The 21,822-nt window shown below is 43.8% G+C and overlaps 1 protein-coding gene across 18 annotated transcripts in view; it reads left to right on the forward strand.

Moving 5' to 3' along the window:
• The window catches only part of LOC107387740 (calcium/calmodulin-dependent protein kinase type II subunit gamma), a 68,244-nt gene that overhangs the window by 19,215 nt on the left and 27,207 nt on the right, over nt 1–21,822 (forward strand). For all 18 annotated transcript variants that reach the window (XM_015962887.3, XM_015962892.3, XM_070545707.1 and 15 more), the window contains exons 3-11: nt 7,064–7,123; nt 11,113–11,167; nt 11,317–11,382; nt 16,273–16,345; nt 17,468–17,570; nt 18,009–18,092; nt 18,413–18,507; nt 18,979–19,101; nt 19,236–19,319. In XM_015962887.3, coding sequence (XP_015818373.1) covers nt 7,064–7,123; nt 11,113–11,167; nt 11,317–11,382; nt 16,273–16,345; nt 17,468–17,570; nt 18,009–18,092; nt 18,413–18,507; nt 18,979–19,101; nt 19,236–19,319 — 743 coding nt within the window. The remainder of the gene's footprint in view (nt 1–7,063; nt 7,124–11,112; nt 11,168–11,316; nt 11,383–16,272; nt 16,346–17,467; nt 17,571–18,008; nt 18,093–18,412; nt 18,508–18,978; nt 19,102–19,235; nt 19,320–21,822) is intronic.

Genomic DNA, 21,822 nt, shown 5'->3' on the forward strand with positions numbered 1-21,822 from the left:
TTCTGTCGCCAATGCCGCCGTCCCACACTCGAACGGCGCATGAAGCTCTTACAACGTCTCCTGGGAGACGCTGCAGTTTCGCAGCAGGGCCCCATGCTTTCCCGTTCGGCCCCGGCTTCGCCCGACTTTGACGTGGACAGCCTAGTGATCGAAGTCTCCGCTACTAGCTGGGCAGATCAGATGGAGATGGCAGACAATTTAACCGGACCAGACCTAGAGGCTTCTCAGTTTCCTCCTCTGGCAGAGGATGGAGACATTTTGGACATTTGCCCCGATGGTCATGACTTACTCGAGGACGAGGAGGTCCAGACCAACCATGCAGTTTGCCTGGCGGACCTTGGAGCAAGGGTCCCACCCGACAGCCCACTGGCCCCCCTCATTAATGAGATACGGGTCACGTTGGACTACATCCTGCGAGCTGCCCGAGGTGTCGCTCTGCTGTTGGGAAGAGGTATGGCCTCAACTGTTGTGGCTCAGAGACACTTGTGGCTTACCCTTTCTAATGTCCCCGACACGGACAGGGCTAACTACCTGGACGAGCCTGTTTTACCCAGTGTCTGTTTGGACAGTCCCTCAATGTTATTCAGACGAAGTTCGAGGCCCAGCGGAAACAGACTGAAGCGCTACGCTCCATCATCCCCAGATGGGAAGGGTGGCGCACGACACCTGGGTCTGACAGGAAGAACCTGACCTCTCCTCCTCTAACTCAGAGGACAGCCCCTCTAGCGGCAACGAAGGGTTCGGTTGCAGCTCGAACCCTGTCTTTTCCTCCTCGCCACTCCGCCTGGAGTAAAGGCCCTCCTGGGGACTCACAGAAACGCTCTGTGAGCCGCAAGAGGAAACCTCAGTCGTCCAGATCCGGGGACTGACCTTGTTCGGGTTTTGGACCATGTTGGACTACAAAACACCAGTTTTCTGTGGTTGAAACGGACCGGTTCAGCTACGGTTCAAGCCCACAGTCCAAAAGAGCTCCGGAGCCCACGTGACTCTCAGTTAGTAGACGCCATTTTGGCAGGAAAAAAAGGTAAACAAACACGGATGTAACCATGAACGTGAACGGGATCCGCTTGGATTTTACTTCGTCGGAGTTTACTTCACACTTTAAAACCGAAGAATTCGTTTTATATAGTCAGAAATTAAATAGACTAAACATCTCCGACCCTTACCGTGCCCCTGGGATACTTTTTAAAAACGCCAGAAGCTGTCGGAGCGGACTACACCAGACCTGGCCGGGGAACCCCTTGGGATTCCCCCGGCCGGAGGAGCTGGGGAGAGGTCTGGGACTCTCGACGCTCCGACGCCAGAAGCTGTCGGAGCGGACTTCTTACTGGACCTGGCCGGGGAACCCCTTGGGATTTACCCAGAGGAGCTGGCTCCGGCGGCTGGGGAGAGGGAAGTCAGGGCCTCTCAACGCTACATGCCCCCGCAACCCGACTCCGGATAAGTGGATGAAAATGGATGGACAAATAACAGATTTACACGTAATAGTTTAAATAGAGCGCTGTGCTGTTTGAATGTATAAACTGAACGCCAAGAGAAATCCCTAGTTTGATTTTTTTTTTTGTGAATAAAATAAATATGTCAGGCAGGAGCGTCTCAGGATCTGTCACGGTGAGACAGATAATAGCAATCCAAAGTGCTTTTTATGTGTGATCTGACAATTGATCAACCATTGCTTAAAAATTAAATACAGCTTAGCCGGTTAATTGCTGTGATCATAAAACACGTAAACGGCAGCACGCAGAACTCACGAGGCAACGTTTTACGTGATGTTTACTTGCTGCTGTGAGTAATAAGACAGAAAAAGCCACGCCAAAATAAGTTTAGGAAGCCCACTAAGAATCGTAATAAAAGTATTTAAAATAAACACCATACACAGTTGAGGAAACATTGGTTTAAGTACCTGATATGAAGCGGTCACTGCATAAGCGAAATCCTTTACTCTCGGGATCCCACTGTTTCATTTCAGCCCGGTCACTAGCGTGTTTTATTACAATGATCCAACGTTTGCGGCGCTCCGGATCTTGGGGAATCCTGTAGATGGCTCATTCCTTATGTCATCCGCGTCTGTTCTGCATCCTGGGGCACAACAGGAATCTACCATATTTCCTGTCTGATTGAGTTTTCTGACAATAACAAATAGTCTGGCTGCCGGCTTCTGCCTGCCTAATGGCGCCGTTTCGATTTGAACTGTTGCATGCCGGGAAACGTGACGTCAACTCCCGGAGCTCTATTAGAGACTTTACCACCCCCAGGGGGCGAGAGTTGTACAGTTCACAAAAACATGCACACAAATGTAATAAAGACTGCTGTTTGCACTCGACAATGTGTGGATGCAATGTGTCTCTACAATGCTTCTCAAATTGGCCCCATAAAGCTACGTCAACCCGCTCCGCTGGTGAACGACAGCTCAATTTTCACATCAAATCCTGTCTGCAATCGGCCTCTGTGGGAGCAGGAAAAAATGTGTTCTCCCGCTCTGCTGGAGAACAGCAGCTTTCCTCCAGTGGCAGACATGATGTTCAGAAAGCCTCCCTTTCCGCTTGAGGGCAGCAGCTCCCCCACCAAGGCGCTGAGCGGTTGCCTCGCAGAAAAACTTCACCTCTGGCGAGCATGCGCGGTGTCCCCCTGGGTCAAGCGCACGGTTGCCATTGGTTACCGACTGCAGTTCCTGGTCAAACCACCCGTATTTATCTCTGTTGTGTAGATGTGTAAATACCGACGCTGTGGTCGTGTTACGGGAGGAAATTCAGACTCTACTGTTGAAAGGAGCTATTTGAGCAGTCCTTGTCGAGGACACAAACATAGGTTGGTACAGCTGCCACATTGTTGTCCCGAAAAAGGGAGGTGGACTTCGCCATATTTTGGATCTGCATGTGTTAAGCAAGTATCTGCGCACGTACAGGTTCAAAATGCTAACACTCAAACAGCTACTGGACACAGTCAGTCCCAGAGATTGGTTTACTACGATCGATCTCAGAGATGCTTATTTCCATGTGGGAATCCATCCTGATCACAGGCAGTTCCTGTGCTTTGCTTTCGAAGGGAATGCCTACGAGTACACAGTTCTGCCTTTTGGGTTAGCTCTAATGCCCCACACCTTTTCCAAATGTGTGGAAGGCGCACTATCCACTCTCAGGGAGAAGGGCATCCAGATCCTCGCTTACCTAGACGACTGGGCACTAGTAGCGAGTTCCTGAACACAGACAGAAGCTCCCACTGCACGGGTACTATCCCATGTTTAAGCCCTGGGGTTTTCTGTGAACTGCAGAAAGAGTTCTCTAGTTCCGAGTCAGAGTTTCTCCGTCCTCGGGCTGGAAATTTGCTCTCGGTCAAGCAGAGCGCGTCTGTCGGACCAGCGAATTGCCGCGGTACGCAGCTGCTTAACGCGCTTTCAGCTGGGAGCCAGACTGACACTCCACATAGCTCTACAGCTGCTGGGGATGATGGCTTCCTCTATAGCCGTGGTGCCTCTCGGACTGTTAAAAATGTGACATTTCCAGTGTTGGGTCCGCTCTCATCATGTCCATCCTTCACGTGATCCCCGCCGGAGGTTGACGGTCACCAAAGCCTGCATGGTAGCTCTCCTCCCATGGAGAGAACCAAGGCTGTTCTGCCAGGGTTCCCCTATCGGGAGGGTGTCTGAATGCATAGTGGTGACCACAGACGCTTCCCTCAGAGGCTAGGGGGCTCTGTGTGGGGGTTTAGCGGTGAGGGGGGTATGGTCCTCGACCCAGTCAAGGTTTCTTATCAACTTTCTGGAACTTTTAACCGTGTTTCTGACTCTGAAACACTTCAGTCGTCACCTGAGAGGACATCATGTGCTAGTGCGCACTGACAACACAACTGTGGTGTCATATGTAACAGACAGGGAGGAACACGCTCTCTTCCTCTACTGAATCTGACCCACACATTGCTGCACTAGTGCAATCTGAATCTCCTGTCTCTCAGAGCAGCTTATGTCCCTGGGTACCTCAATCACGGAGCAGACTTGCTCTCCAGGGGCGGACCTCTGTCAAAGGAATGGAGGCTCCACCCCGAGGTGGTGTCCCAGATCTGGCTGAGGTTCGGCAGGGTGGTAGTGGATCTGTTTGCGTCAAGCATAAACACATACTGTCCCCTGTTTTCTCCGATGGATCAGACTGCTCCAATGGGATCGGATGCTCTGGTGCACCCTTGGCCCAACGTTCTCCTCTACGCTTTTCCACTGGTGGAACTGATTCTAGCAGTACTGGAGAGAGTGCGCAGGTCGAGCAGGTCTCTAATTGTGGTGGCTCCTCAGTGGCCTACAAAGTCTTGGTACATGGAGATCATCAGTCTGATGATAGCCCCCCCATGGAAGCTCCCCTTCAGACAGGACCTTCTGTCACAAGCACAAAAAAGCACCCTCGCCCACATCTGTGGAAGCTGCAGGCCTCCCTACTGAAAGGTCCAACCTGTTAGCTAAAGGTCTTCCCCCGGCTGTGGTGAATACTATTCAGAGCTCAAGAGCATGCTCCACTCATGAAGCTTCTGTCTTATGAGACAGCTCTGCTCTTAGCCCTTGTATTGGCTAAAAGTGTGGGAAACCTTCATGCTCTTTCAGTTCACCACCTTCCTGTCTGAAAATGTCAGCAGATGGAGCTAGGGTCACTCTGCATCCGAATGCTGCATATTTGCCTAAGGTCATCCCGCTCAACTACAGTTCCATGACCATAAAGCTTTCGGGCTTCCATAGTCTTCATTTTGCCTCTGAGGAGCAGAGGAGACTGCATTGTCTGTGCCCGGTTCGTGCTCTGCAGGCTTATATAGATTGCACTCTTGAGTATCAGAATAACAGACCAACTGTCTGTGTGTTTTACCAAACCCTCCATGGGTAAAGCTTTGTCAAAGCAAATACTTTCTCATTGGATTGTGTTGGCCATTTCCCTGTGTTACAGCGTCACTGGCTCCCAGCTGCCCCTAGGGGTCAGGGCACACTCTACTAGAGGTGTGGCTGCTTTTTGGGCGCTGTTTAAAGGTGTTTCAGTTGGTGACATTTGCTCAGCTGCAAGCTGGGCTACACCCCACACCTTTGTGAGGTTTTACCGCTTGGATGTTTTGGCCCCTTCGGTGGCCCCTGCGGTTCTCTCTGCTGGATCTGACTTGCCATCTTAGGTTGCAATCTCAGACCAGGTTTGATAGCTGCTCATGGGGCATTTCAATAAGTCCCATGGTACCTTTGTTATACCGAGTGAATCGACTGAAAGGGAACGTCAGGTTATGCATATAACCACTGATCCCTGAAGGAGAGGAACGAGGTACAACGCAGGGCTGCCCCATTTCACAGCCCAGCTCAGTGAAGAGCGGCTATCGAACTGAGGAATGACAATGACGTGGTCGCTTATAAGTGGAGGACAGGGCCTCCACGCCACGTCACTTTCATTTGCCTAACAGGCGTGATTAAATGGGTCTTCAGCCAGGCCACACGAGGGCGTGATGTCCCATAGTACCTTTGTTGTACCTCGTTCCTCTCCTTTAGGGAACAGTGGTTATATGCATAACCTAACGTTCTCACACATCCGCTCGATCAGGGAACTTCTGGTTCAATGTTCTGCTCAAAACTTTTCATTTGGCTTCATGGCTTTTATCATTTGGTGATGTTAGTGTATGTTTTAGCAAGCCTTTTCATCGTGTCTGCCGACCAAAGCTTTGTTAATGCTAAACTCCTCCCCTGCCTAGTCGGGAAAACATCTACGGAGAGCTGTGAGGCCCAAATGGGAGTGTAATCCTGACTAGAGGACACTCGAGATAAGGATGCATCATGAATTTAGCTTATAATAACAATTACTGGTAATGTTGTGGATGATAGGATATGAGCCACTTCTAGATTGAATTTAGGTTATTTTACATTAATTATAATATAAAATAAATGAAAGTGCCTGTGGGACATTTGAGACACATATTTCTAGCTCTCAGCTGTGATTAGATAGATGGATAGATGTCAGTTTTGCAGATATTGAACTGAAATTCCAAATTATTCAGAATATTATTTAGAAATTTTGATTTTAAGCAACTAGAATGCCATCATTTCTCAAGATAATATGAACTTTGCTTAAACAGTCTGAAAAGGCACTGCCAATATTCACAGATATGATGGATGGATGGATGGATGGATGGATGGATGGATGGATGGATGGATGGATGGATAGTGATTCATCTAGAGGAAAAGGTTTGTTGATGAGCGCCCTTTCAAGGAATGCTGGGCGTTTGATTTACAGTTCAGATGCACTCTTGATGCGATTACTGTTTGATGATCCAATTCTGAAGTCAAGCAATGCAGTTTGTTCTCGTTTGAGGTATTCAGTCTTAAACAGTTTGCTTAACCTGTTCTCTGATATAGCAAATAAAACACAACTTGAGCAGTAGGAAATCCAGAAAATATCTTTACAAATAGGGCTGTTTATTCTGAGAACTGCATTAGTCTCTGTGCTGAAAGTTGGAGCTCTTATACTTTTTACCAGGCGTTTATTATATTGATGAAAAAGAGAACAGAGAGCCGATGACATCCTTTATGCACCGTTAACAAAACAATAAAATTCCTGCAGCTGTTTGCATCTTACCCTGCCTCCTGTGTGCTCCACCAGGTGCTGCTTGGCAGTATTTACATTTGTGAGATCATATCCGACGCAGAGGATCTCCTTCTGTGCTTGGCATGTGTGAAAGAGCGAATGCAGGCACTGGTGTTTATGTGTGCAAGTGTCTTCTGTCTAGTTACCTGTCTGTGGTGGTTTTAGTCAGAGGTCTGTCTCACAGCTCTGTTTCAGTGCTTTGATTTTAAAGGCAGTGGTCTATTGGTAATGAAGTTGACTGTGTCACAAAGTAGTTTTTTGTCTTGAAAATGTCGGTTAACTTAACAAATTTGCTGCTAGGACCATGCTCTTTTTATCATCTTTAAATGTTCTTCATATAAATAAGGTTATGTAAAAATGCACAATTTAGTGAGGTTTTTGGGTTTTGTTTAAGTGTGGTATATTGAGGTATTGCTTACATCACCAAACACAATTCTGGTTTGTAATTGGAATGAACTGTATTTCTGTTTCAGACCATCAGAAGCTTGAGAGAGAAGCTCGTATCTGCCGCCTCTTGAAGCACCCAAACATCGGTGAGTTTTGTTGTTTGCTGTTGCCCATGATTTCATTTGAAAGGCTTTGGGAAACAGAGAATCTCTCAAATATAACCATACAGAATTAAATGCAAAGCATAGAAGTCTGATTATAAAGTGGAAAAAATAAAGTTTAAAAAGTTTCTTTTTCTTCACGTGCATGCACTTTAGGGGTGATTCACCTTTTAATCAATGCATCGACATGTGACCCATGCCAATTTGGTTTAGATTTGTAAACATTCATAAATGATTATTAAAAACAGCTGAAAAACAGCCAATAAGGGTGGCAGGAACATAAATGATATGCGTGCCACCTTGACACTTTTAGGAGATGGACCAGCAGAAAAAAAAAAGCAGCGTTGGTGGCAGCTGTTTATTAGCTTTAGCCACTGGGCGTGGGATTTATTCGTGAGGAAGATTAATGGAAAATTGTATAAAACTAAATAAGACACAACAGCAACACTACCAACATTGTTTTTGTCCTTAATAATACACAGACTAGCAAAGTCGGGTGCCTTCCTCAAAGTGGAGCATATATGTCCCATATATGGTCCGGTGTACACTCCTTCATCTCTGTTCATGGTGTTAGGTCCACGTCTTCTGATCTCGATTTCTTCTTTGATCCATCGTTTGAATTTTTGTTGTTCTGTTGTGATGATCCTTGTTTCTTCCCAGTCCATTATATGCAAACATTATATGTATTAGAAAAAAAGGACCACACCAACATGCGACAGCAACTCACACGTTCCCATCCTGGGTTAGATGAAGAGATGAGGCCGGTGGTTGCTCCTCCTAATCAGCCAGCAATTGAGGAAAGATTAATAAAACATACCCACGACTCCACCCTGTTTCTTTAAACTATGGTGTTACTTTGCTGCAAAGCTGATGCAGCACCAGGGAGCCTGTGGTCATTTATAAGGTCAGCCTGTGGCAGTTATGTGGCACAATCATGTGTTTTCACAAAGGTTACATGATGGAGATATAAAGGGGGTGTGGAAGTTATGCTGATTGAAGCAACTCTCCTTAAGTTTTATTCACGAGCCGGTCCAGTAGGTGTTTGTCCTTCACAGTCCTCGTGAACTGTCTGGTGATCTGAGCTTCAGATCTAAAGACCAAAAGCACAGCATCTCCGCATCGCTCCAGTTTGCCGTCTCAACTGATTCTGTTTACAAAAGCATGACTGACTGCCCGTGTTTAGTTTAATTTTCATTCACATTTATTTTGTAGATTTCATGCAAAAGTATGTTGGGTATGTGTTTCAGTCCTGCATCAATAGGATAGTGGAGTAGAAGGTAATTGTAAGTTGAATTAACATGTGCTAAATCAAGCATGAATAGCCATGACGTGATAAAAAATAAACTTAAACAGTTGTAAAAAATGCAAACAATCGAATAATTGAATTGAAATTGAATTGTGAGAGAGCACACTCCTAATGTACGTGCATGTTTACTTTTGTTCTGTTTGTATTTTTGTTTGTTTTTACCTTGTCCTGTCCAGCTGTGATGAAATCAGAATTGATGTCTAAATGCCGAAGACAAGCCTTATAGTTTTACCCTCACAGGTGGAGCATTAAAGCTTCTGCTGTGTTTTCTTTTATTCTGACAAAATTACTTACAAAAGGAACTGATTATATACAACTGGATTGCAATTCTTCAAAAATAAAGAGTAACTCTGGTTAAATTGATCACATATGTGACACAAATTGATCCAGCTCTCTGTTCACGTACATTTTTACAGCTCAGAGAGATTAGGATCATCAATGGAGAAGTTCAAGGATTCTGGGATGGTAAACACCAAAATAGTCTATGTAAATGGGGTTATAAATGGAGGCCTGTGTTACAAAGCCAGTTAATTTTTCTGGTTCTCTGGTTTTACAATGCATGTTTTGTACTTCTGACATCTGGCTTTTCTAACCAGCTTTACGCGTTTTAACTAGAAAGAAGATGTTCAGACTACCAGTGGCAGAAATGGCAAGGGTGTTGCTACAACTTTTGTTAGTTAGTGGCAATAAAGAGTTTTTGTTTCAGTTTTCTTTGTAAAAAAATTTTTTTAAAGCCATTTTTAAAGACATTTGATTTGATGCTGAGCCCCAGCATTGGGAAGTAAGTGGAAGAACTGGCAGTTGGAGAAAGACGAGGTTTTTTTTTGTGCCTCGTTAAAAAATTTAATTTCAAAATGGTATATGGCCTGTATTTGAAATGGCACCTTCTAGACTCCTGGAACCCCCCAAGGCACTTTACAACACAATCAGTCATTCACACCGTGGTGGTGATGAGCTATTGTAGCCACAGCTGCCCTGGGGCACACTGACAGGCGAGTCTGGCGTACACAGGCTCCACCGGTCCCTCCGACCGCCACCAGCAGGCAAGGTGAGTTAAGCATCTTGCCCAAGGACACAACGACAGCGACAGACTGAGCTCTAACCTGCCATCTTCCGATTATTGGGCGAACACTTAACTCATTAGTAACAAGACAAAAATCTTTGGTTTTTTCAACCCAAGTTTATCTTGATTTGTGCTGTGCGAGCGATTAGCTGGAGCCTCTCTCAGCCCTTATCAGGAGAAAGTACACCCTGGATGCAGTCCATCACAGGGCCGCAGACATACGTGAGATAAACAGTCATGCAAATACATGGTTATTGTGAAGGTCAGCCTCTAATTCATCTGAAGTGTGTGGTCTGTGTGAGGAAGCTGGAGTACCCAGAGAAAACCTACACATGCAAACTCCGAAAAGCCTGCAGAGGCGAGATTCAAACCAGAGGCTAAGCTGCTACCACGTCATGCTACCCATTCTGCTCTAGATATTTCTATCAAATTCTTTCTTCTGTTTTTTTTTCTATTGTGTGTGTGCGTTTTTTAGATGTATAAGTCTATTAAATGTGATTCAGATGAACATTGATTACTTTGAACCAGTCAATCATTTTTGACAGACTGAGAGAAAGCCTATCCTACCTTTAGCTTGAGGCTTTTTAATGCTATCTGTGTTAAGCTCAGATCTCTCATCCCTCCTTACAGTGTAAGAAATCACTCAGCTGGTGAAGGCCTCAGGTTTTCCTCATTTCCTCATTTTTTACTTTTTATCCAAGGGTGCATTTAAAACAAACAACATGCAGCTTTAATAGAGATGTCCAGAAGAGAGAGCCACAATGGAAGGGGAATGACAAAGTCAATGACACCATTACCACTGCTTTCCCTGTTTCTCTTTGCTTTGTGTCCTAGTTTCCTTCCTCACACCCCCGGGCTCTGCTTCACTTCTTGCCTAATCTTCCTGTTATCTTTGCCCCTTTGTATAGATTTTTTTCTTCGTCTGTTGTCCTTTCTCTTCTTTTTGACATTTCTTGCCATTGTCTACAGTCGATCTGAAACAAAAGAGGGCACAAAAAGAGACATATGGAGAGATGAAAGCAGGAGGAGTAAGAGACAGATGGGAAGAGGAGGAAAGAACGGTCGCTCTAGTTTCTTGCTGCAGGGGCATCCTACTTCATCTTATTATACAACTGATATTCACTTTACATAACTATAACTGTTTCTCTGCTGACACTAAAACCTAAGCTGTATCTCAGACCCCAGTGCCTGATTCCTGCTGACTGGATCCTGCTTTGTCATCGTGCTGTTGTTTAGTTAAGTTGACAAGAGGGCTGGGGTGGTTACCGCATAACCGCAGCATCATGGCAGCAGAAGCCTGTTATTGGATTCACTCATCTTGACCAAACTTCTGCTTTTCTTTGTTCCAGTAATCAAGAAACAGGCTTTTTTAAATTAAATGCAGCATTTTCAACCGTCTGGTTCAGACATCACATTTTTCAGCTTAATGGGATTTGTTTATAAAAATCTGAGCAGCAAAATGACAAAGTTTTATAAACTATAGACATTGCAGTAAAAATGTCTGCTTTTTCTTGTTTTGTTTAAACTGTCAAACACTGCAGAATGCTTTCAGTTATCTAGTTGCTGTTCTTATATTGGCCTTACTCTTCACCCTCTCTCCTGCAGTGCGGCTGCATGACAGCATTTCAGAGGAAGGCTTTCATTACCTAGTCTTTGACCTGTGAGTATATTCTCTGCACGCACACACGGTGACATTTTATCCATGCGCATGTCTGGGGTTTGTTTGTGTATGCTAACAACTTCTTCCTTTGGCCTCCTTGTCTCGTTCCGTCTCTTTGTTTGGCTTGTTCCTTCTCTCCCCCGTCCCAGAGTGACAGGAGGAGAGCTTTTTGAAGACATTGTAGCAAGGGAGTACTACAGTGAGGCTGATGCCAGGTAAGCTCCTCCCACAAGGCTTCTCTGACATTAATGTGCACACACACATGGCAGCAAATGTACTGAGTAATCTTATTAAAAACCACACTCCCCTCAGGTTAAATGCACCACCGTGTCTTTGTGTGCTCACACACATAATTGGTTAGCTTGTATTCTTATCAGGCAATGCATCCCCACCAACAAGTGCAGTAATGTACCTTACTTCCAGCACTCTTTTTTTGCACACCGATCATTTGTATTTTAGTGCAAAAGGAATAAGCTGGTACTAATGAAACAATCTTTCATCACAAAATGCTGCTTTTATTGATTTTAGGTTATTATGATTTCAATATTTATAAATGTGTTGTCTCTTTCTAAATGTCTATTTCTAATTTATATAATGTAAACAGGCTTAAAACCCTCTACTGAGACTAAAATGAAAGATTCTGTAAAGGAGAGTGGGGACAAAACACCTCCACAGTGATGTGAGACCCAGTTGAGCCCAGTTTATACTTCTCTGTCTGCATTAGTGCGGAGACACGCAACGCCATCAGGGTTTTTCCTGGCTCAAATTGAGGCAGAGGTGGTACCATCCTGACCATGCGCCAGCACATGCATACTCTGTGCATTCAACTGCCTCGCTTTTTTAAAGGCAACACATTTTTTCATTAAGTGTTCTAATCTAAGCTCCCGTTGATTAATTGAATATTCCGTTTGACAACGTTTCAAGTGAAACAAAACTGGTTTGCTGCTAAAAAATATGAAATATGAAACTAAATTATCAGGCTGAAATAACAGACTCTTATTATAAAAGGCTCAATAATATGCATTAGATTGGTGTTTAGTTCCCTTTTTCCCATCTGATATTTATAGTGAAAATATTTTTAAATATTTGATCTATATTTCAGCAACATTTTAGGTTTGTATTAATAACACTCATCTTAGTCAAAACAACCTTAAGTATATCCAGTAAAATATTTCATTAACATGCATTTGTATTGGAAATGGTAATAACATTTAATTTCTGCTGCTAACAATGTAATGGTGGCATTATGTACGGGTTGGCAATAATCCAGTTCTAATTATGTTCAAAGATAGAAGCGTTTGTGGTTTATATACTACAACGGCTTGCTGTACTTCCTGCTCCTGTAGCAGTAATGTGACTCGTATCTGCAGCGGTTCTGATCCATAGAGCTGAAGGATGCAGAATAAACAGGATGGTGGGGACTTTTCATCCGCTTGTAGAGTTTAGTCTTTCTTAGTTTTACGATCATCATATACTTTTCTGTGCGCCACTTGATCGTGAGACTGCTACCCGTTAGCTTTAGCATTAGCCAATCTGCGTGTAGCTGCACTTTTGATCCCTAACTTTGGACCGGTTCTGCCTTTGCTGGTTCCTTTAATTTCCTCCACTGCATCCAAATGACCACACTGTGCGCCAGTAAAAAGCATTTAAAGTTAAAGTCCCATTAGTTGTCACACACACTGATATATGTGCGAAATTTGTTCTCCGCATTTGACCCATCCCCTGGGGGAGCGGTGAGCTGCAGACAAGCTGCGCTCAGGAACCATTTGGTGGTTTAACCCCCCAATCCAACCCTTAATGCTGAGTGCCAAGCAGGGAGGCATTGGGTCCCATTTTTTCAAAGTCTTTGGTATGACTCGACCAGGAATCGAACCCTGATCTCCCAGTCTCAGGGCAGACACTCTACCACTAGGCCACTGAGCAGGTTTTTCTCACACGTAACTTACTTTTGTTCAAAAAAGTTCTGGGGAAAATAGAAATTCAAAGATGTTGCATCAGTGCTACGATTAAAAATAGACAGACACGCCCAGACCATTTTTTTTTTCGTCGCACTGTACAGCCCTGCTCTTACATGGAAGAGCCTGGGGAAAATCATGACGTCAACAGTCCGTAGATATGTACCAACTCGCAAGAAAAACTATTTTTGATCTTCTTTTTCCGCAGCGGTTTTAGTGCTTTTCGGTGCACTGCTACTGATACAGTGCCCCTGTGGTGGCGCAATGCTGCAACTGCAGTTAAAATAACATCCATATAGTTGGGGGCAGAGTGAAATCAGGCTGGGGCGGCACAAAATTAGCTAGAGGTGGCCGCCACGCAAATTTGAACGCAGGACAAACCTTGGCCATTATGTGTCAGCCCAGGGGCTCTCCGATGGGCACGCAGAGGGTGACGGAGACATGCCCCAATTTTTAACTATCCGTCAAAAGAGACGGAGACCGAAGCTCGTGATTGGTCTGGACGCTGCTTCCTGTAAATTTGCCATTGCCCCGTCACAAAGTTAAAAGATATTTAGCAGCAGGCACAAAACTGACTGAAGAACGCATCACAGAAAAGGTATGAAAATATGAACCTTTATTCACCTGTGACCGAAAAAGTACAAAGATTTGCAGCAAATGTTTTATTTGTAGACCGAAAAAATGAGAAACGTGAGTTTAGAGGCTTTTGAGAGCTGATCACACCAGCTGTCTGTGTGCAGCATGAGTCCCGCTTCCCCCCACCCTGCGTGCAGTGGCCAGATACAAACAAACGCGTCTGCTGAACTTTTACTTCATGATGTTAGCTTTAACTCCCGTAGAGGAAACTTGTTAAAATACGTCAACTCGGTGGATTTAATAGAAGCTTTAAAGAACAAACTCTGGACGGTGTGAGGTGAGTTTGTCTCACTGCAGAAATAAAAACACACACGGAGCGTGAGAAGGCTGAACAATAACCTGTAGAATAATTAAAGTCATCATGCTAGAGAAGCTTTTCTGTGGTGGGCCACACCAGCTTCTGCCACAATAAATAATTATAATAATAATAATAATAATAATAATAAATCACACACAAAGTTGTGAACATTTTAATTTCCTTTCTGAACTATCTCTGTTGAGTTTTAATGTTTAAAATCTGTTAGATTGTTACTGACAGCAGCTACATTTAGGTTTCACTTCCTGTTCTGACTGAATGCTGCTGCAGCATGGAGGTGTAGTTCTCAGTCATCCTGGACATGATCATCCTGAGAGTTTTAGCTGAAAACAGCTGGACGTTTCTGGATATGTTGGAGACATTTAGCCTCTCATCCCAGAGGCTTCTTCCAGACTTTGGTTGTGGTCAGAAACAAACACACTGGTTGTGCTGCAAGTCTTTTTCTTTTTTTCTTAAAAACATGTTTTTGTCTAAATGAAGGTGATGTTATTGTTCATAGAATTAAAATTCATGTTGACGTTAAGATTATTTCATCAAGTAGGACCTATGGTTAGCTGGCTCATGTAAAACATGTCATGTTCTTCAAAGAATCGGAATCGGGAATCGATAGGAACTGGAATCGAAACGAGGAATTGGAATCGGAATCATTCAAAATCAAACGATGCCCAACCCTAACTGTAATGGTGGCAGGATACCTCAGAATAGCGCTTCGCCCTCTGTTGTCCTGGCAGGCAATTGCTTTGCGACAATCCCCAGCTGACGGAGAAGTCCGATACTAAATGTCTCTGTCAACGCGTCTCTGTCTCGTGGCGCTGACAGAAGTATAAATTATACTTTATCTCAAACATCAGATTGCAGTTTTTTCCCACCAAGGATGTTAGTTATTAAAGTTTAAAGGCTGCATACTTTTCCACACAGAACCAGGTAGGATTTTCCCACCGTAGTAAATTAAACTGTAATTTAAAAAGTAAAATTTGTATCTAGTCAAATTTTCTTTGGTTATATTAAAATGTTTTTGCTGACCGGCAACATTTAAATGGCAAAAACGAACTTGGTAAGAAGGCAAATACCTTTCACAGCATTCTTGTCTGGGAGAATTGAGGAAGAATTCCCAGCATTCCTCATGTGCTGTATCCCTGTTTCAGCTCATATCTTAATATCACTTGACAGCATTAGTCCAACCCACTAAATGGATTTGTCTATTGTCAGCTGTTCCCCTATGCTAACTGGACCTGTTGTGTTATCCGTCAAGAACTAAACTGTTTAAGAATGTTGGACAGCTGAGGCTGATGGACAGCATGGCATTAAAGAAGATTTCCAGCAGAATTTTTACCATGTCGATGTCAAATGAAAGTTTTTTTAGAGTCCATTCAGCATGTGATGCTTTGGACATTTAAACATGTTCATAAACCCACACAGACAAGTGAACCGAGACCTGACCTCTGACACACTTATCTCTCCAGACGTATGACATCAACTTTAGCCTTGAAGAAATTGTGAAAGCCGACATGACACTGAGGAGGACAGTAACATGATGAGTCTTGTATTAGCTTGTAGGCAAATTTTGCAAGACACCATGAGCCAGCACTCTGATGAAGCTCCTGTCAAAAACATTCTCGTCAGGGCTACATAAGAGATAATGAAGACGATAGTAATAGCACCAACACAACACACTGGTTACTTTTAATGTCTATTTTTATTTTTTTATAATTCAGAGCTTTTTCACTAAGCTAGTAATTTAGAAAAATACGGCTATTTCCAGCTGGTTAGAATTTCTGTCAGCTAAACACACACACATGCAATGTGAGAGGCTTTTCAGTCTCCTGTAGGTCAGACTGGGTTATTGTAACATCGAGTGTGCTGCTAAACGGTGAAAGATGCTGGGGTTGAAGAAGCCGCGTATAAACACACAAACCTCCTACATCGTATCAAACAAGCATAACCTGTTACTGCCTTTCTACGTGCAGTAGATTTAGTTTCATTTCTGTAATCATCACACATGATGCCGGGCTTTTCTCCTCCCTGCTTTCTAAAGCACGTTTCGGTGAAATACAGTTTTGCAGTCGCACCAGAATTTCCCTAGGCTTCAGTGAAATGCAGCACAGACAAATCATGTGCAGTGCATGTCATGTTTTTGTAATGAAGGCCAGTGGCTGACACGCCGCCCTGTTTGTCCTCTTTTCTCTGTCTCTCTGTAGTCACTGCATTAGTCAGATCTTGGAGAGTGTCAATCATATCCACCAGCATGATATTGTGCACAGAGACCTCAAGGTGAGTGGCTGCCCGTTTCCATGACAACGACACACTCTAACACACCTCTGCTCGTGGCCATGGCAACACACAGATGGCTCTCGGTTTCTGTTTCTCTCTCTCTCTCTGCAGTTTTGCTTCATCCATTTTTCCCTGCATTCCCCTCCCTTTTGCTTTCCCCCCTCTATTTCTCTATCTGTTGTCACATCTGTCATCCTGTCTGTCCTTGACCAGAATATGTCCCTGTGCCCATGCATGTGTGCTCATGCTGAGCACAGAGATGGTAAGTCATGATCACGTGGAAGCGTTTGCCTCTTACCAATGGTGAGGAAATGATGGGGACTCGAAGAATACATACATACATACATGTAGCAACACACACATGTTATCTTAGTTCTGCTGTGAGGGAAGAGGTGAGGGCATAGCCACAGAAGTTGCCAGGGCAACCTGAGTGACATCACACCACCTATGTAGGAGCATGGGAGGGACTTTTATTTGTCCTAAATTGCTGATTGGCTCAAATGCTGATTGACTCAAGAGTGCAGGAAGAGAGCCTCTCTGCAACCTCTTATCTAAAGAAATCCTTAATAAAAAGTTATTTTAGGTCAGAGAAGCAAAAACATTATTTGGACTACATTGTAATGCATTAAGTGCTTTTTGTGGCATTAAAATCTCAAGACGTGTGAAACGTGTGGGCAGCTCTTTGTGTGTTTCAGAAGAACGCCATTACCTGGAGCGCTGCCTGTCTGATTGGTTGGCCTTTTATCCTGAGTGAGCTTTTTACTGCATCCCTTCATGTCCCGCTGCCCAAACAACTGCCATTTAGAACGCCGCCACACATGCTGCCTCTCGCTAAGTACACTTTCCATTTAGCATGCAGTCTGCAGCGCTGCTGAAATGACACCCGAATGGTTTCTATGGCTACGAAACCATGACCATATATGGTATTGTGGAGATTTGTCAGCTACCCATCCTTTCCCTACTTTCTCTGTATTTCTATCTCTTTTCATACGCCTTTACCTCACCCACACACAAGCTGTGTTGAATACATAAAAAATAAGAATTGGCTTTACTTCCGAGTTTCTGTAATTATCTTTGTCTTGATCTCCTGTCTTATATTTTACTTTACATTATGTGTGCCAGCCTGAGAACCTGTTGTTGGCCAGTAAGATGAAGGGAGCTGCAGTGAAGCTGGCAGACTTTGGCCTTGCTATCGAGGTGCAGGGAGACCAGCAGGCTTGGTTTGGTAAGAAAACACACAGCAGCAAACTCAAACCAGTCCAGGTAGCTCTATCTGCTCTCTAAGCAACCTGTTTGACCACCAGGTCGTAATTACTGTTGATTACACTTCTTTCAGACATTGTCAGCAAAGAAACACATCACTGCCTTTAGGAACTAAAGAAAACGAGTGGGGATTATTGCCCAAAAGACTTGCCGCCACTTTCTAGTTCATGCTTAGGTCATTTTGACTTGGCGAGCAGCCAAGCTGCCAGTATTTGGCTCACTCCCCAGCAGGAATGAGATGATTATAGGGCATTAGCTTGTGACTGTCATAGTCTGATCTTGCACAATATTTCATCAGGTTATTATTTAAAAATGTCCTATAACTGCAAAAAAATTAGCCTTTATCAACATTGTGTGAACGTGCCCCAGTAAAGTTTGTTGTTTCAAATGTTCGGAACAGGATTTGCTGGTACTCCGGGTTATCTCTCTCCTGAAGTCCTGAGGAAGGATCCCTATGGCAAACCTGTGGATATATGGGCATGTGGTGAGTTAGTGCTTATTGCAGTCTGTGGGCTTATTTTAATTTCTTTTAAACAAATGTCAGGTAATTTAAACGAATCGTTTAGCACCCATTTTAGTTGGGTAAAGGAAATGGTAAAATAAAGATTAATTTGTAATCTTTCAACCTGTTTCAGAGAGCTGATTTCAGCCTATAACAAAGGCATTTTCCTCATGAATCAATATTTTCTTATTGCTGCTTTTTTCTAATGATATTACATTCTGCTGTGGAAAAAGTCACTTGTTGCTGAGTGCTCCTTCTGCAGTAACAAAATCCTCCTCTCCCCATTTTATCTCCTCCCCCAGGTGTTATTCTCTATATCTTGTTAGTTGGATATCCTCCTTTCTGGGATGAAGATCAACACAAACTCTATCAGCAGATCAAAGCTGGGGCATACGACGTAGGTCTGCTGTGTCTTGGTGTGTGTGTGTGTGTGTGTGTGTGTGTGTTGTGCATTTGTGATGGGTGCAGTGCAGAGGTTGGCTAAGCAGTTTTTGAATGTTTAATAGTGTCCAGTTGAGATGTGGTCCAAAGCTATTGATCCTATCAGGGCTTTCCTGACGCATTGCAGAGGTGTGTTTCTGTGGAAGTTCGAGAATGGGAAGGTGTATCCCCCTCTCTGTTGCTGGTTAATCAAGTTACGTTGCAGTTTTTTCTGGCTAGTTTACTCTTCTTCTGCTTGGGCAACATTAGCACATTTTCTCTAAGTTAATAAACAGTTTTTTATGTGCGTACTGTTGATAAAACTGGTACTCAGTTGGGGCGACCGGGCCAGAAACCTGCAGATGCAAACTCCATGAAAAGGTTTTTTGTTTCCAGTCTTTTCATGTCTTTTTTTTTTCTTTCTTTCTTTTTGAAAATCTTTTCTCAGTTTCCATCCCCAGAGTGGGACACGGTGACTCCAGAAGCAAAGAATTTGATCAACCAGATGTTGACAATCAACCCAGCTAAAAGAATCACTGCTGAACAAGCCCTGAAACACCCATGGGTCTGCGTAAGTAACCACCTAAACCAGCCAACATCTGCAACCAACACACATTAAACACAGCAATGCAACATAGCAACCAAAGGTAAACCACTAATTCTTGTCAAAGTTAATAATGATGTTCTGGTTCTGCTCTCCTACAGCACCGCTCCACAGTGGCATCAATGATGCACAGGCAGGAAACAGTCGAATGTCTCCGTAAATTCAACGCTCGCCGAAAACTCAAGGTGACCAGCTTTAATTTTAATTTGTTACTTTTCTTTCATCAACTCTGTGTGGATGTTTGCTTTTTCCTGAGTGCTGATTATTTTTGTTTGGACATCCAATTTTTTCTATTTAGTTTTCTATGGAAAAAATCTACAATAGAATTCAGTAGTTTCCTGTGCAACGCCACTCCGAGGACTCGTGGTTTACCTGTGAATAATTGCATTGTTCTTTTTGACTTGTTGAGTTTCTCCTCATAAGCTGTGAAATAAACACATTCAAGTTTATACTAACATACAAACCAGACATAATCCTTGAGGTTAGTTTTGAAAATTTTACTTAAGACAGGTTCGATTTGTGATTTGTAATTAGAAAATGTACATAAAATTAGGGATGGACAATAAATCTGTATCAATATCTGTATCGACCGATGTTCATTTTTTAACATATATTTTAACATAGATAAATAAAACCGGGCCGATATTAACAACCGATATTTTTTCCATCTTGTCTCCATTTGTTTGCCTGTTTCAGCGCGTGAGGGGGGTGATATGTATTTGTTTAGTCATGTGAACAGTGAGTGAAATGGTCTCGGAACCGTAAATGTGTGTGTTGTGTGTACATAATAACATAAATTCAGCTTTAATAATTTTCTTTCTATACAAAATCTGATTTTAGAAGTATTAATGTCAGTATATCGGTACCGGCAAATATCGGTTATCGGCCATAACAGTGATCTTAATATCGGAGATTGACCCAAAAATTTTGTAACGGTGCATCACTAATAAAAATGTTAGAATATGACTTTTTAACAATCAAAGCCTCGGTAAGAAAACTGAAAGAGCAACATCTTAAATTTCGACCTTTTATAAAAACACAAGCGGTTACAAAAAGATCTGTGACTAAGCACAATTATGATGCAACGGACTGAGCTATTTGCACAGTCATGCCCCGACAAACAGATGGGGGCATTTCACACTTGGGATTATCTGTGAAAATCAGTTTGTTTGACGGTTTGGACAGCGTGAAGGACACTGCATAATGCCGGTCACTATTCCAAAGCACAACCATGAAAATGTAAAGACAAGAGCATGAGGCAGGGCGTTTCTGAAGACAGCAGCTTGTAGATGTCTCTGTGATGGCAATGGACCACGAAGCTTCACTTTGCAAGAAGCATCACTTTGACTCGTATGCCTGAGAAAAACAACCCGTTTAAGTCTGACTGTTATGTTTCTGTATGAGAAAAGGAAAGACATTGTCCTAAAATTTGCAGTTGATATCTAGGCGTCATTGCATAAAGTCTGTTTCATTCTATAGCATCGTGTAAACCCATGAAAATAGTCTGTTCAGCACGTTAAAGGGATGTGCCGATTCATCATTTATTCGATGCATCGTTATTTGACACTCGCCAAATCAAAATGGATTCATTAATGATTATAGGATCAGCACCTCCAAATCTGAGACCATGGTTCTCGACGGGAAAAGGGTGGCTTGCCAACTCCGGGTCGGGGGAGAGGTCCTACCTCGAGTGGAGGAGTTTAAGTATCTTGTGGTCTTGTTCACGAATGAGGGTAGGAGGGATCGGGAGATTGACAGGCGGATTGGTTCGGCGTCTGCAGTGATGCGGACGCTGAGCCGATCTGTCGTGGTGAAGAGGGAGCTGAGCCAGAAAGCCAGGCTCTCAATTTACCGGTCGATCTACGTCCCAATCCTCACCTATGGTCATGAGCTTTGGGTAATGACCGAAAGAACGAGATCGCGGATACAAGCGGTCGAAATGAGTTTCCTCCGTAGGGTGGCCGGGCTCAGCCTTAGAGATAGGGTGAGGAGCTCGGACATTCGGGAGGGACTCGGAGTAGAACCGCTGCTCCTCCGAATCGAAAGGAGCCAGTTGAGGTGGTTTGGGCATCTGGTCAGGATGACTCCTGGAAGCCTCCCTGGGGAGCTGTTTCGGGCATGTCCTGCCGGCAGGAGGCCCCCGGGTCGACCCAGGACACGTTGGAGAGGTTACATCTCCAATCTGGTCCGGGAACGCCTTGGGGTCCTGCTGGAGGAGCTGGTGGAGAAGGCCGGGGAGAGGACGGTGTGGAGCTCCCTAGTTGGGATGCTGCCCCCACGGCCTGGACCTGGATAAGCGGAGGAAGATGACAATGATGATGATGATTTTAAATAAATGCCAGAAACAGCCGCAAAGCGTGGCAGGAACTTAAAAGTTACGCGTGCTGCCCGGACACTTTAGTAGACGGACCAGCAGATAAAAACAAAGCAGCAATGGCGGCAGCTTATTTATTAGCTTTAGCCACAGAACGTGAGAGTTACTTATGAGGAGGATTAAAGGAAAGTCGTGTTAAACTAAACTAAAATATAATAGCAGTACTACCAACATGCTACAGCACCTCGCACGTTTCCATCCCGGGTTAGATGAAGAGAAGAAGCTGGTGTAAAAGGGGGTGTCACCCTCACAGACTCCACTTTAGCTTGAACATAACTTGTTTTTTATGCTTATTGAAGCCACGCTTTTTAGGT

The sequence above is a fragment of the Nothobranchius furzeri genome, chromosome 16 (assembly GCF_043380555.1).
Source record: "Nothobranchius furzeri strain GRZ-AD chromosome 16, NfurGRZ-RIMD1, whole genome shotgun sequence".
Classification (NCBI taxonomy): Eukaryota; Metazoa; Chordata; class Actinopteri; order Cyprinodontiformes; family Nothobranchiidae; genus Nothobranchius; species Nothobranchius furzeri.